We start from the raw sequence: 13,982 nt of genomic DNA on the forward strand, positions 1-13,982 counted from the left end.
CCTTCAAGATCACCAACCCACCCCTGACACCTCAAATAACCACGGCACTGAGTGCCACATCCAGTCTTTTTTTAAACACATCCTGGTATGGTGACTCCATGACCTCCCTGGGCAATGCATTCTAATACTTTTTCACCCTTTCTGTAAAAAACTTTTTCCTAATATCCAACTTATATTTCCCTTGGCACAGCTTGAGACTGTGTCCTCTGGTTCTGTCAGCTGTTGGCTGGAGAAAGAGACCAACCCCCACCTGACTACAGCCACCTTTCAAGAAGTTTGAGACAGTGATAAGGTCACCTCTGAGTCTCCTTTTCTCCAGGCTGAACAACCCCAGCTCCCTCAGTCGTTCCTCACAGGGCTTGTGTTCCAAGCTCCTCACCAGCCTCGTTGCCTGCTCTGGACATGCTCAAGTGTCTCAGCATCCTTCCCAAACTGAGGGGCCCAGAACTGGACACAGTGCTCAGGGTGCAGCCTCACCAGTGCCGAGTACAGGGGAAGAATGACCCCCCTGCTCCTGCTGGCCACACTATTCCTGACACAGGCCAGCAGCCATTGGCCTTCTTGGCCACCTGGGCACACTGCTGGCTCATGTCCAGTCGGCTGCTGACCAGCACCCCCAGGTCCCTTTCTGCCTGGACGCTGTCCAGCCACAGTGTCCCCAGCCTGTAACACTGCAGGGTGTTATTGTGGCCAAAATGCAGGACTCGGCACTTGGATTTATTAAACTTCATCTTACTGGACTCTGCCCATCCATCCAACCATTCCAGGTCTCTCTGCAGAGCCCTCCTACCTTCCAACAGAATGACACATGCTCCCAGCTTAGTGTCATCTGCAAATTACTAATCAAAGGCTCAATCCCCTCATCCATGTGGTCAATAAAAATATTGAACAGAACTGGCCCCAGCACAGACCCCTGAGGGACACCCCTGCTGACTGGCCCCAGCTGGATGCAGCACCATTCACCAGCACTCTCTGGGCCCATCCAGCCAGTTCCTAACCCAGCACAGAGTGCTCCTGTCCAAGCCATGGGCTGCCAGCTTCTCCAGGAGTGTGCTGAGGGAGACAGTGTCAAAGGCCTTGCTAAAGTCCAAATAGACAACATCCACAGCCTTTCCTGCATGCACCAGGCAGGTCACTTGGTCATTAAAGGAGATCAGGTTGGTCAAACATGACCTACCCCTCCTAAACCCTGCTGGCTGGGTCTGATGCCCTGGCCCTCCTGTAAGTGCTGCAGGATGATACTCAGCATAAACTGTTCCATTGCCTTACCAGGTACTGAGGTCAGGCTAACTGGCCTGTAATTACCAGGACACTCCTTCCCACCCTTTTTGTGAATGGGCATCACACTGTCCAGCTTCCAGTCATCTGGAACCTCACCAGAGAGCCGGGGCTGTTGGTAAATGCTAGAGAGCAGCTTTGCAAGATCATCTGCCAGTTCCCTCATCACCCTGGGATGGATCCCATCTGGGTCTATAGTTATAAATATCCAAGCAGCTCAGCAGTTCTCTGGCTGCCTCCTCCTGGATAACAGGGGGACCATTCTGCTCCCTGACACCATCTACCAACCCAGGAGGACAGCTGTCCTGAGGACAAGCTGTCTTCTCACTAAAGACTGAGGCAAACAAGGTGCTAAGCATTTGCACGTTCTCCTCATCTGCAGTTACTAAGCTCTCTACCACATCCAGTAGAGAGAAAAGGTTTTTCTTACCCTTCCTTTTGCCATTAAAATATTTGTAGAAACATTTTTTATTATCCTTTACAGAAGTTGCCAAATTAAGTTCAAACTGAGTTTTGGCCTCCCTAATATTTTTCCTACATACCCTAGCACCCCCTTAAATACTTCTTGAGAAACCTGACTCTCTTTCCAAAGATGATACATCCTCTTTTCACTCCTAAGTTCCTTTGAATTTACAGCTTCCCTAGCCCTAAAATGGTGAAAGTCCTATCACCATAACAAGATTCAGTGGCTGATATCACTTATGAGCTCTATAGTAATAAGTAGATTTTTTGTTCTGTGAAGTTTGAAATGAACTTATAAAGTTACTGAGATCTGAGAAAGCTCATAATTTAACTTTCATCCTCACATTTTTTATGTTTCTTCTGCTTAGAAGCCATCATCATGCTCTTCATCATATAATAGAACTTATTCTTTAAACCAAATAAGTAATGAAATCTTATTTAGATATGAAGAGTGCACAGATGAACAAATAAATAATAAGTAGGCTATATGACCTTCAAAAAGAATAAAAAAGGAACTTTCTCCTTGGAAAGGATGATTATTTCTTATGAAGAGATCTATAAATCCTTACACATTTTTGATTCATATTTTGTGATGCATCAATCTCTCAATTCTGATATTGTAGCTAAAATATGTTAAGCTTTGTTAATCTCTGATTTATTTTTACTTCTACACATCTGTCATATAATGCTCTTTCCTCTTGCTATCTTAATATACTTGAAAGACTCTGAAATGGTCTTCCCCAGAAGACTGCCAATTTTCTTTTCTCTTCTTTTTTATTCATTTAGTATGTTGGCAGTTAAATTGTTTTAAAATCATTGTTCGTTTTCCCTCAGCAGTTCCTTAAATATCCTGTCAAGTCTCCTGCAGGCAGTTGACTTGAAAAGCTTGTTCAAACTCTTATTTAGTTACTTTTTTTCAGCTGTGGAAACTATAACACTGGTGTGCTCTTTCAAAGGAATGAAGCTGTGCTGAAGCATAGGCTGTCTGCAAAGACCTATTCCATCTCCATTTATTATGAGCAGAGAGTGTTTCACTGCAAAGATCTTTATTCTAGCACAAAAGTTGTTAGAAAATGTTTTCTCCTATTTGTTGGCTTCATTCTCAGAGCCTGCTACTCTAATTCCATCTCATTGGCAAAAGAAAACAAAACATTAAATGAAAGAACACAACATTATTAAGGGAGTGCTTATGCAGTGAGAGACTCCTGGAAAAATATCACACGGCTTTCTGCTGGTTTTATCAACTGGAGCAGTGAGAAACATGAACAAGAGGAGCTCCAGCTCCTCTGCAAACAGCTCCCTCCCATGCAAGACAGGGAGAAGTCAGATCCCACCCCTTGTTCTAGAGGCAAGCAACATAAGAAATTTTCGTCATCTGCACACAATTCCTTCAGAACAAAAATATTAATGCATTAAATATCACTTGAAATTCTAGAAGACTATACTGTACTGGAAATTAATTTCATCCACTGCTCCCTGTTGAAGAAAGCTTTCTTTCATGAAGCTATTTCTTGCAGTATTAGCAGAAAAATGAAGAATTAAGAATAATTGTCTGAAATTTAGCTATTTTAAATTCAAAATTTACTAATGCATCTGTTAAACAGGGATTTAAAATTTCCTATAAGTTAGGATTAATTTTAATCTGGTTATTTTTAGCTTTATTTATTAACTATTAATATATTAATCATACTTACTTGGTTACCTATTTGGTATCTGATTATGCTATGGAGTATTTTGACATTTACATGCCACAGGCCTTGATAATAAGTAATTCATGATGTGTAGCTCTACCCTGACATTTAAAAATGGAATCATTATATAGAATTAGATTTTGGGTTATAAAATTGGAAATCTGACTCTTCAAATCTCCTTTAATGTTCTCTCTAGGGCTTTGACAATTGAAATAGGAGCACACAATTTTTCATTTATGCTTGTTCTCTTTACTGCTCTTCTAAAATGGACTTGAATTTAGTCAGATAGGGCAGAAACAGAATTATGTCTAATTTCCAGCTAATTGCATTTGTTCAGAAAAATATAGAAAAAAATAAAGAAGAAATAATTTTGCAAACTGATAATATTTTGGATTTATGAATAACAGCTAATACTATGAAAGAACTATCAGATGTGAACCCATTCTACAACAAAAAACAATGCAGGATTTTGACCTTCTGCTACATCTCAGTTTCTATTTAAAAAAAAATAATTTCACACATTTCTTACACTTGGCTAAAATGAGTAAATTTAGTAAATGAATTTTAAGCAACACGTGATTTCAGCACTTGAGAAAACTATATGAGATTTTTGAAAACTCTGTGCACCACAGTTCCTTAAGGAAAAACTGAAGAGAACTGATATTTATATTTAATTATTAAATTGAGAACAAACATTGTTTCTAAAGTTAGATTTCCCCTGAATATAGAACTGCATCTCATAATCAACTGTATAAAATCTGCTTTTTGTATCTTCAGAAAAACATCTAGTTTTGTTTAAAAGATTTCAAGAAACAGAAACTGAATATACAAAGTTATTTGGCTTATTTGGCTTTGGTCGTAAAAGTTGATGAACTGTTAAAAAATTTTTCATAGAAATAATTTGATAGTGTGTTTAATTGCATTTTATGTATTTATATAAACTTTATGTATTAACATCAAAGGCACTGCTAAATTTTCTGCTGCTTCTCTTTATTTAAAAGAAAGAGGCACTTTCCTCTTGAAATGTACTTCTCAAACTGTATCTAATTGTGTTTCTCTGCTAATTATCTGCTACACAGATTCTAATCTCTTTGATTTTCTCCTTACAAGACAAATTTTACTGATTATACATCTTTTAGAAAACTTCGAAAATAGCTGTAGGTTCTTGGGGATTTTTTTTTTAGGAATTGCTGTTAGGTGTTCTCCCATTTGTATTGTTTTATTCATAATCTTTTTTCTTAATGAGTTTCTCTTCTTGAAAATATTAAATAACCATCTTACTATAACAGTTGATTTGTGGGTTTAGCACTGCCAGCACCAAAGATATCAGACAAACTTCCTTGTCATCTTAGAATCAATTACTATGCATAGATCCATAACCAATTATAATAAGTACTATCTCTTTTCTATTTTTATATCCTTAACCCATTGGGACAGATATTTATATCTCTCTCTCTTCCAGGAATCACACAATAATTTAATAACATCCCAAAAATATTTATGAGACTATCTAAAATTATTTTATTATACTAGAATTGCTGGGCAATTATTCCTCTAATCTTTATCTCAATTTACCACATATTCAAAAAGTGACCAGACAGCCCATGTTCTCATTCTCATTTTAAAGCCTAAACCCCCCCTAGTATTTCAAAACTTTGTGCTAATATGAAAATATAGGTTTGTTTTTTTTTTTTTTTATGGCAAAAACTTGATGTGATATTCTTATTGAAACTTCAGTGCACTAAAATGGAACAGAAATGTTACGTTCTATGTGTACATTAAAGCCTAGCTTACATATATCTTTCTCTACAGCAATGTTTTATTGAAACTCAAAATCTAACTTTGATCTTTTAGGTTTTCCTGCAACAGTTGCTAGCTGCTTTTGATCTTGAGTTTCTACAATTGCTGATTCTTTTTTTAAGTTGCTACTTAGAATTTCTCTGTTTGGGGTTTTTAGTTTGGGTTTGGTTTTTCTTTTTCGTTATTGTTTTGTTTTGGGGGTTTTGTTTGTTTGCTTTTAAATAATGCCATGATTTCCCCATTTTCTGTTAATGATTCAGGGCCTGCTTTAGTAAATTTCTAAATTGCCAGCTTCTGCTGGCCTGTTTTAACTAATTATAATCAAATACTTTTACATATACTATCCTCAGTTTCTTTCTCATTTTTTACATCGGTTTTGATTGCATTGTTAAATTCTGTTGTGAAGACTGAAGAGACTACAGTACAGAAATCTATATTCTTTATGTTTTCTTCTTTCATACTGCTTTTAAGCATTATGATGTTGCACTGTCTCTCTCCCTGTATTTTTTAGTGTCTTTTTATTTCTAATGTATTTCTGCTTTTCCAAGTCTCAACTAAAACATACATTTTTTATCAGATTGTCATTTACATATTCATTGTATTTTAAAAGCAGCTTTAGGTTCATCATCAGTTTCACATTCACAGACTGATATCCACAATAAATGTATCTGTAATTTAGAACTTTAGAATAAATGTCTACCATTTTTATATGTTACAATATCTTTTGCATTAAAATTATGTTCTATCTATAAGGTGATATATCAGTCTCTGTATTTATTTTCTTTTTACTTATAACCACTACAAGAAATCATTGCAACTGAAAATCTTGTAATTGGGCTACAAAGGATAAAGAGAATGATATTTTATTACATAAGACTAGGAAAAAGAGCATCCAATGATTTAATATATGTGGAAGTCTGGGCTAGTACATAGTTCATTTTCTTCACAGTAGCTAGTAGGACCTGGATTTTTGCTGGTTCGGTAATACCAGGGGGTTTTCATTACTGCTGAGCGGTGTTTACATAGAGTCAAAGCCTTTGGTGCTCCTCATACCATCCCACCAGTGAACAGCCTGGAGGAGCACATGAAGCTGGGAGGCAGCACAGCTGGGACAGCTGATCCCAAATGACCAAAGGGACATTCTGTACCTTATGGCATCGTGTTCAGCAATAATACAGGGGGAAGGTTGGCCTGGGGTCACTGATGAATAACTAGCAAGGTATTCGTTGCTTGATGGTGAACAAGTGATTTCATCACTGTTACTTGGCTTTCGTAGGTTACATTCCTATTTTATTTTCCTTTTCTTTACAATTTCCAGTTTTACCCGTTCAATTTTCTCACCCCTCCCACCCCAAGGGGAGATGAGCAAGCAGGACTGTGTGGTATTTATTTTCTAGCTGGGGTTAAACCACAATAATATATTAAATTTTATAAACATAAATCATGTCACTAAGTAATTTTTTTTCTGAACCTACTCATTTAGATGAACTGAATACTAGGTATCTTAGACTGGATTTTGATACAGTGACCCATTAGATAAAAAAGTCAGTATCCCATCACCAGTTCTTCAAGGCATTTTTCCTTCCTTTTCCAGACTTCATGCACAGTTGCTCTTATTTTTTGATTGTATTTGTAGCTCTGTAATCAAATTTATCTGCATGATATAAAGCCATATTGTGCCATTCATTTTTAAGCAGTGTTCCCCATTGATTCCATTGAGAACTGCTGTTTAAAAATGGATAGTGCAACATGGCACTTAAATCTGCAAATACAATTAAATTATATTAGATCTTAGCTGTAGGAGCTAGAAAGTAGGTGATCTGAAAGCAAGAGTAGGAATTTAAAACTTCAAGCTGCATTAAAAAAAAGCCTTGATAGCAAAATATTCATTTTTAAAGAAAATTACGAGATTTGAAATTGATCCTCATGCTTAGGTAGTCCATTCTTCACTTTTTTCTTACTCAACTCTTACCTTGTGCATTCTTTCTTTTGGTTAAACTGCAAAGGCCTGATGAAAAACATATGAGCAATAAGCACATGACTGGGGCTTTTAACACTGTACTGTTTAGCTGGAGGCACAGAAAATTTGACTTTATAGCAGTAGTTAGGCATCGATTGCAAGAACCTATTGTTCTGCTGGGTGATTTTCCCTCTGTGGTTTTCAACTACATTTCTTTTACAACTACTAAAATTTGAGAAAAGATGTCGTTCTGATGGTAATGCATTTTATATTGCATTCTCTATTTACTAATACACTGCCATAATGAGGTAGAATGTGGTTCTTTGACAAAGGTAAATGAATACTAATGATCAAGGTGGGTAATCTTCCAGATAAAATGCTTGCCAATTTACATACAAAATGGGTGATACTCTATTGTTTTTGTGATAGGATTTGTCAAGGGCTACAGGGGATGCTGTTTTACAAGGCAAGATACCATTAAGTTCAGCACATACAGCAACTTTTTACCATTAATGCTAAAAATGTTTTAAGGAAATAGTGAGAAATGCATCAACACACTGATCTTTATCACATTCTTAACGGAGTCAAGTCCCTTGCTCTCCCACTAGTGTTCCATTGCTGACCCTGGAAAGCAGGACAAGGACAGCATACTGCATAAAATTTTGGTGAATAAACTAGAATAAGCTAGATCATAAATAAATACATCAAGGAATACATTATTTCAGAGTCTAAGCAAACATTATTAAAAAATAATGAAATACTATTGGAGAATTACATTAGAAAATATCAGTTGCCTCCTGAAGGGTTTTTTTTTTTGCTGGTTGGTTGATTGGTTGGGTTATTTTATTCTGCAGGATGTTTTACATTCAGGGGAATGGTTCTCAGTATTTGTTGTATTTTTTGTTTGTTTTAACAATTTATATTTGTGGGTGTGATGGGTTTGCTAGATTATTATTATAGCTAGACTTTTCAATGCAGAGCATAGTAATTAGATGAGTTGATTTTCACAATTTATAAGTCTTTGACTTTCTATTCATAAGGAAACTAAACAAATCCTTGCACTATAAAACTGAAACCAAGACAGTAAGACCTACTTAGCTGAATTAGGCATTAGTGAAAGTCAATGGATAGCATGGTAGCAGTGGAAGTTTTACATCTATCCAAACAACTTGATGCTAGCTGTTTTCTGGAGGCAAAAATATATGTTTGCATCAGCTTAATGTTTTCAATTCACTGTAGCTATGGTTTCATGTCCATCTTTGATTTCTGACCATTAATGTTTAGTGTAGGTCAGGGTAAAATCTCTTCTTCTTGAAACTTTTTGGCATTTTAAATTCAGCATTTCCCAAAATGCAAGGAAGGAAATACAGTCAGTGAGCTCTCTAAGCTTACTAAAATACCAAGCAAATCTCTTTCTCCTCCCTGACACATTCAGAAAAGTCTTGAAGGACCATCCAGCTGCTATAAGAGTTAAATTGTTCACTACCTAATGATTTACAAAATTTAATATTTTCTCAGCTTGTAAAGGTCAACTGGATGCTTACATCTTGAACCAACTTCCCTTTATACTAGTTATTTTTGAGACCCAGGAATGTGAATTCTTGTGAAAATAAGAGTCATCACAGGAGCAGCTGGAAAATAAAGGATATAATAAGAGGAAAAGTAATCTCAGAAAGAGCTGAGTGAAAAAAATCCAGAATGAGAAGACCAAGGAAAGAAATTCAAGGAAAGAAATACTTAACACAAGTATTAAGTTCTTACTGCTGACTGTATATTGCATATGCCAGAGTGACAAATAGTTCATGTCTAACTCCAGTTTGTACTCAGTACATTGTAGCAAAGGCTGAAGAAGACAACTGTTGTTGAAAGACCTCGTACCTAAAAGATTCTCACTGGAAATCCTGCTTCAGCGTGTGTCTTCTCCCCTTGTGTGAACAGATATATGCCAGCTTCTCTTGTGTGAGCGTATATATGCCCATTTAAATCCAGTGCAGATGTATGTTACTTTCATGGAATTCAGAATGTGGGAAAAATGTTTGGATGTTTCATACAAAGTGTCATATAAACATCTTAATTATCAACTGTAAAAGAAAATGGTATTATATTCACCTTTTAGAGACTTGGAAGTTATTTTAACCATAGGTCAGTACTAATGAGAACTCAGATTTTTGAAGATGCTAGACTTTTTTTTTTCTTAATTTGCAAAAATTGTTGGATTTAATGACTTCTAGATATCTATAAGCATTTTTCAATAAATATATTGGCTTTTTCAATAAAATTAGTGAATTTTTTGTATCAGCTGTCATAATGCTATCTTGATATTTATCATGACATATTTTGTCTAGATCTGTATATAGGTAAATATATTTTGCTCTGATTTAAGCGTACTAGTGTAAGAACCCTTTTTTACAATTAAGATAATGCCTTTACTAATTGCATAACCTGTAAGAATAGAAAAGAAACAGAGTATATACAAACTTTTATTTTTCTTTATAAGTAAATGTCAACAATATGCTGAGGACTGTATTTACTGCTTTTTTTTTTTTTTTTAAGTACGTACTGCCTTTATGTACAAGGACTTCAAGTTTCATTAAGGGTGAAATTATGTTCCTTTTCGTGTCAATGCCATTGACTTTAGTGGAACTGTAGTTTTACCCTAAATTTGCACATAATTTCTGCTGATTAGGCAGGTGTAATCATGATGTGAATGCAAGAGTGGTACAGTGGTACTGGTGATTGTAGCTTATCCGTTCAACTCACAAACAGGAAAGAGAAAAGAAGGTCGGGATGATTTTTTTTTACAATTTATTTTTCTTATTTTAATGCTTTTGTTGCTTATATTCTTCCATATTCACTTCTGTTTAATCCAAAATCTGGAATAGAAAATCTTGAGTACTTACAAGCTGGTAAGCAGATATGGTTTTGTCACAAATATTTGCCACATTTAAATAGTGAATGTTTCTTACTTTATGTTTTTCCAGTAAGTCATTGTAAATAAGTGTCTGCAAATGAGCCTCAGCCAAGACACTTACTGCTTCTTGGAAAAAGTCCAGTAGTTCTATTATCTAAATATGTTTTCACAAGAGATTATAAATTCTAATATTTCACATGGTGGTGGAGTGATGGAAGGCACTGAGATTACTCTTTTAGCCACAGAGGGCAATATTCCATGTACATGTGGAAGTCAGTGCTTACTCTGTGTGTCAGGGCATGTGCCCATCCACTGTCCTAAGTCTCACCAAGAGCTCATCCTGGTGTGGTTCCTGATGGAGTTTGCTTAACTCCAGTATATCTGGAGCACTTGTGTGCATGTGCCTCATCTGCCACATGCATATACATATGTACAAGCAGAAGTCACAACCCTTCTGTTGACATATTTCAAATACCGTGACTTTCACAGCAATCCATTAAATAATTTCCAAAACTGTATGCAAACTGGAGCAATGGGTGCCACCTGGTCCTGTTTCAGGTACATAGCCCACCAAACTCTGAAGTTACACCGTATGAAAGGAATCCATGCTGATGAAAATTGCATAAACCTGTTCTCAAAGTGTTGGGGCCTTAACTTGCTACATTTTAAATATGTGTTCTTTTCATGGTATACTCCACTAAACATTTTGTGTGAATTAACTAAAAGTAGTGTTAAAATATGTTATTTGTAACAACACTAATAAATGTCTTGATTTTAGTATGACAAGTACTGAAATAAAGTCTTCTGGAATAGTAGTAAGAAAACCATCTTTTTCTTATTTAATGTAATTCATGAAGTATTAATATTTTGAGAGAATACTACAAAAAAAAACCCCAGATATGTTTAGCAAATGAAACTGATTGAAATGAAACTCAAATGAAATTGAGTACTACTTCATTTATAAATTCATGTCTTAACAGGAAATAATTTTTTTAAATAGATAAGTTAACAATAAACTCATTAAAAAGAGTTTAAAGAAAGAGAAAAAATATTCTAAAGAGCTGTGACCGTGGCCACAGGGGTTTTCAGGTGAAGGAAGAGACGAGAATGTTGATTCTATGTTCAGAAGGCTTGATTTATTATTTTATGATATATATATATTACATTATGACTATACTAAAAAGAAAAAGAAGGACAGGTTTTCTCAGAAGCTGGCTAAGCTAAGAATAGACACGAAAGGAATGATAACAAAGGTCCTTGATTGGCCATTAATTATAAACATCCAAGATGGGCCGATCACAGGTGGACCTGTTGCATTCCACAGCAGCAGACAACTACTGTTTGCATTCCATCTCTGAGGCCTCTTAGCTTCTCAGAAGGAAAAATCCTAAAGAAAGGATTTTTAGTGAAAAGATGTCTGCAACAAAGAGCTTCCATAGTCTTGAAAATAGATTAGGGTTAAATCTAAATTAAAGCCCTAAATTACAAAGTGTCTGTGACAAGCAGGCAATAGACATAGGAAACCACTAACATTGAATAATGTTTCATATATATGCACCTGTACATCTTATGAAAAAAAAAAAAAAAGAAATAACACTGTTTCTTACTTGACATTTTTGAATAATGCCAAATACCAAGTTTTGTTGTAAACCGTAGAAAAATACATTGTTGTGATAAAAAGCATTTGTATCTATCTTCCATTTGATCAAGTATCATGGCTGTGGCAGCATAAACATGATGTTTCTGTGATAAAGAAAAGTATGTGGTCATAACTTTTTATTTATAAAAAGTTATAAATAATTGAGATATAAGTAAGTGGTACATCATGTTCAGTCAAGAAAACCTGACTTTCTTATATCACTAGTTGTAGTTGTACATTATTTTGCATGATGAGTGTATTGGAGTGAGTAAGAATTTACTAGGGTGTAGAAGGACTGTATAATCTATGCTCTTAACATAGTATAAAGCATCATAGGAATGAATAATAGTTTTGTATGCTGTAAATAATAGCATACTGCATATAAATGACATCATTACTTTTATTAAGAAGGTTTATAAATTTTAAAGAAAAAACAATTGATCTGGAAATCTTTAGAGAACAATCAATTCTCATTTGATATATGAGAGAATTGCACATACTCCATATGTCACAGGATGTACAAATTTAATCCAGTGTAGAAGTGTAATAAAATTTCCTGTAATATCATATACCAGCATACAACAAATGCACCTGCCTGGGGACTCTGCGTCACTCTGCTTTGTAACACAATTTAAACTGATTTTTTAATGATATTGCATTTTTTAAAACCAATTATCTTCACTTTCTAGCACCCTGTGGAAGCCGATCAACAGGTTCTGAAGGGACTGTATTATCACCAAACTATCCCAAGAATTATAGTGTTGGCCACAACTGTATTTACTCTATCACTGTTCCTAAGGAGTTTGGTAAGTCTGGTCTCATTAATATCTTTTTGTTGCTTGGATACTTTCAACAATTCTGGATGATTTGTATGGTTGCTTTTACATAAAATTATTAATGTGGATAAGCTGTTTTAAGCTGATACTTCTATTAACACCTCTATCATTTCATAGTGCATTATTTTCTCAAAACACTTATGTTGGCCTTTATCTCTTGAAATTAGTGTTCAGTATTTTTGTCTCACTGCTAACTAGCATGTAACTTAGAATACTACTGTGATGCTAACCAATTATATTTGTGGTACCACTTCAGGTTTCTTTTCACCCAGGGTCATGTGCCTATGCTCTAGAAAGTGAAGCATAGCTCCAGTAAGTCCATGTAAGCAGGGGAAGCAATGTTTATCTTAAATATTTGGTAGCATTGCTTTTTTAACCCTTGGCTTCTCTGCATCATGAGGCAATGGCGTAGTCTTCATTGACAAATGAAATAAGAGCAGCAGTTTTCTGCTCGGGTTTTGTAGATTCTCTGATCCTCCATCAAAACTCCACCTCCATACTAACATTTTTTCTGTTGATTAGACAAATATTTTAATGTTATCTTCTGTCCCATACAAAGACAGTTTGCCTCCCTGGATTTATGAATTATTCTATCTCACTTTATTATTAAATGTCTGTGATACCTGCTGATGGGTTTTTTGTTCACTTTGACTACTTGGTAAGCAGTATGCCGCATATTGAGTATCATTTAAGCTTTAAATATCCATGCTGTGGTTTTGTGCTTGGAAAATCAGGACTTCATTATGACCCCCAGCTCACATTTCAGTTTATCAAATAACAGGTGCCTAGGGATGGGGATGGGTATTTCTTAACCTTCCTTCATGTTGATTCTGCAAACATCTTAGCCAAATTAAAGACAATGTGTCAGCTGCTGTGTGTCCATCTGCCATACTCATTATATCTGAACTCCCTTAATATTGAATTAGCTTATTCTTAGGTATAGTGTAGAGGTGCGTAGACTACTACAAAATAAATAAGGTTTTTAAAAGTATTGTCTCCTAAGTCATGCCGATTTCTCATTACTCCAAAAATATTAAGAAAAAATTAAACAGATCTGCACAATTCTTGGTTTATTTCTAGCTATTATAAGCATGGACTTTTGACAGATCTAATAATTTTTAGATAAACTGAAAAGTTTATATCCTCCCATTTTCATAAAATCTGAAGTTACTCATTGAATATCATTATAGTGGTGCTCAGTTTTTGAAACAGATGTCAACATGTAAAGCCTTAAAATTACTACAATAATGGATTCAAAATGTGTAGTTTTGTGATTTCCAGAAATAAACCAGATTTCCAAAAACAGCACATGGAAATGGAGAAAATCCCACTGCTCTGCATAGTTATTTGGAATAATTTGAGAAATACTGGTTTTCTTACACACTAAGAATGATAGTAACAGTAT

General features: G+C 35.3%; 1 protein-coding gene across 3 annotated transcripts in view; it reads left to right on the plus strand.

Annotated features, from left to right (window-relative positions):
- The window catches only part of CSMD3 (CUB and Sushi multiple domains 3), a 592,443-nt gene that overhangs the window by 439,537 nt on the left and 138,924 nt on the right, over positions 1-13,982 (plus strand). For all 3 annotated transcript variants that reach the window (XM_071421704.1, XM_071421705.1, XM_071421706.1), the window contains one exon: positions 12,431-12,547. In XM_071421704.1, coding sequence (XP_071277805.1) covers positions 12,431-12,547 — 117 coding nt within the window. The remainder of the gene's footprint in view (positions 1-12,430; positions 12,548-13,982) is intronic.

The sequence above is a fragment of the Agelaius tricolor genome, unplaced genomic scaffold (assembly GCF_023055355.1).
Source record: "Agelaius tricolor isolate 1412-34295 unplaced genomic scaffold, bAgeTri1.0.p SCAF_2, whole genome shotgun sequence".
NCBI classification, from domain to species: domain Eukaryota; kingdom Metazoa; phylum Chordata; class Aves; order Passeriformes; family Icteridae; genus Agelaius; species Agelaius tricolor.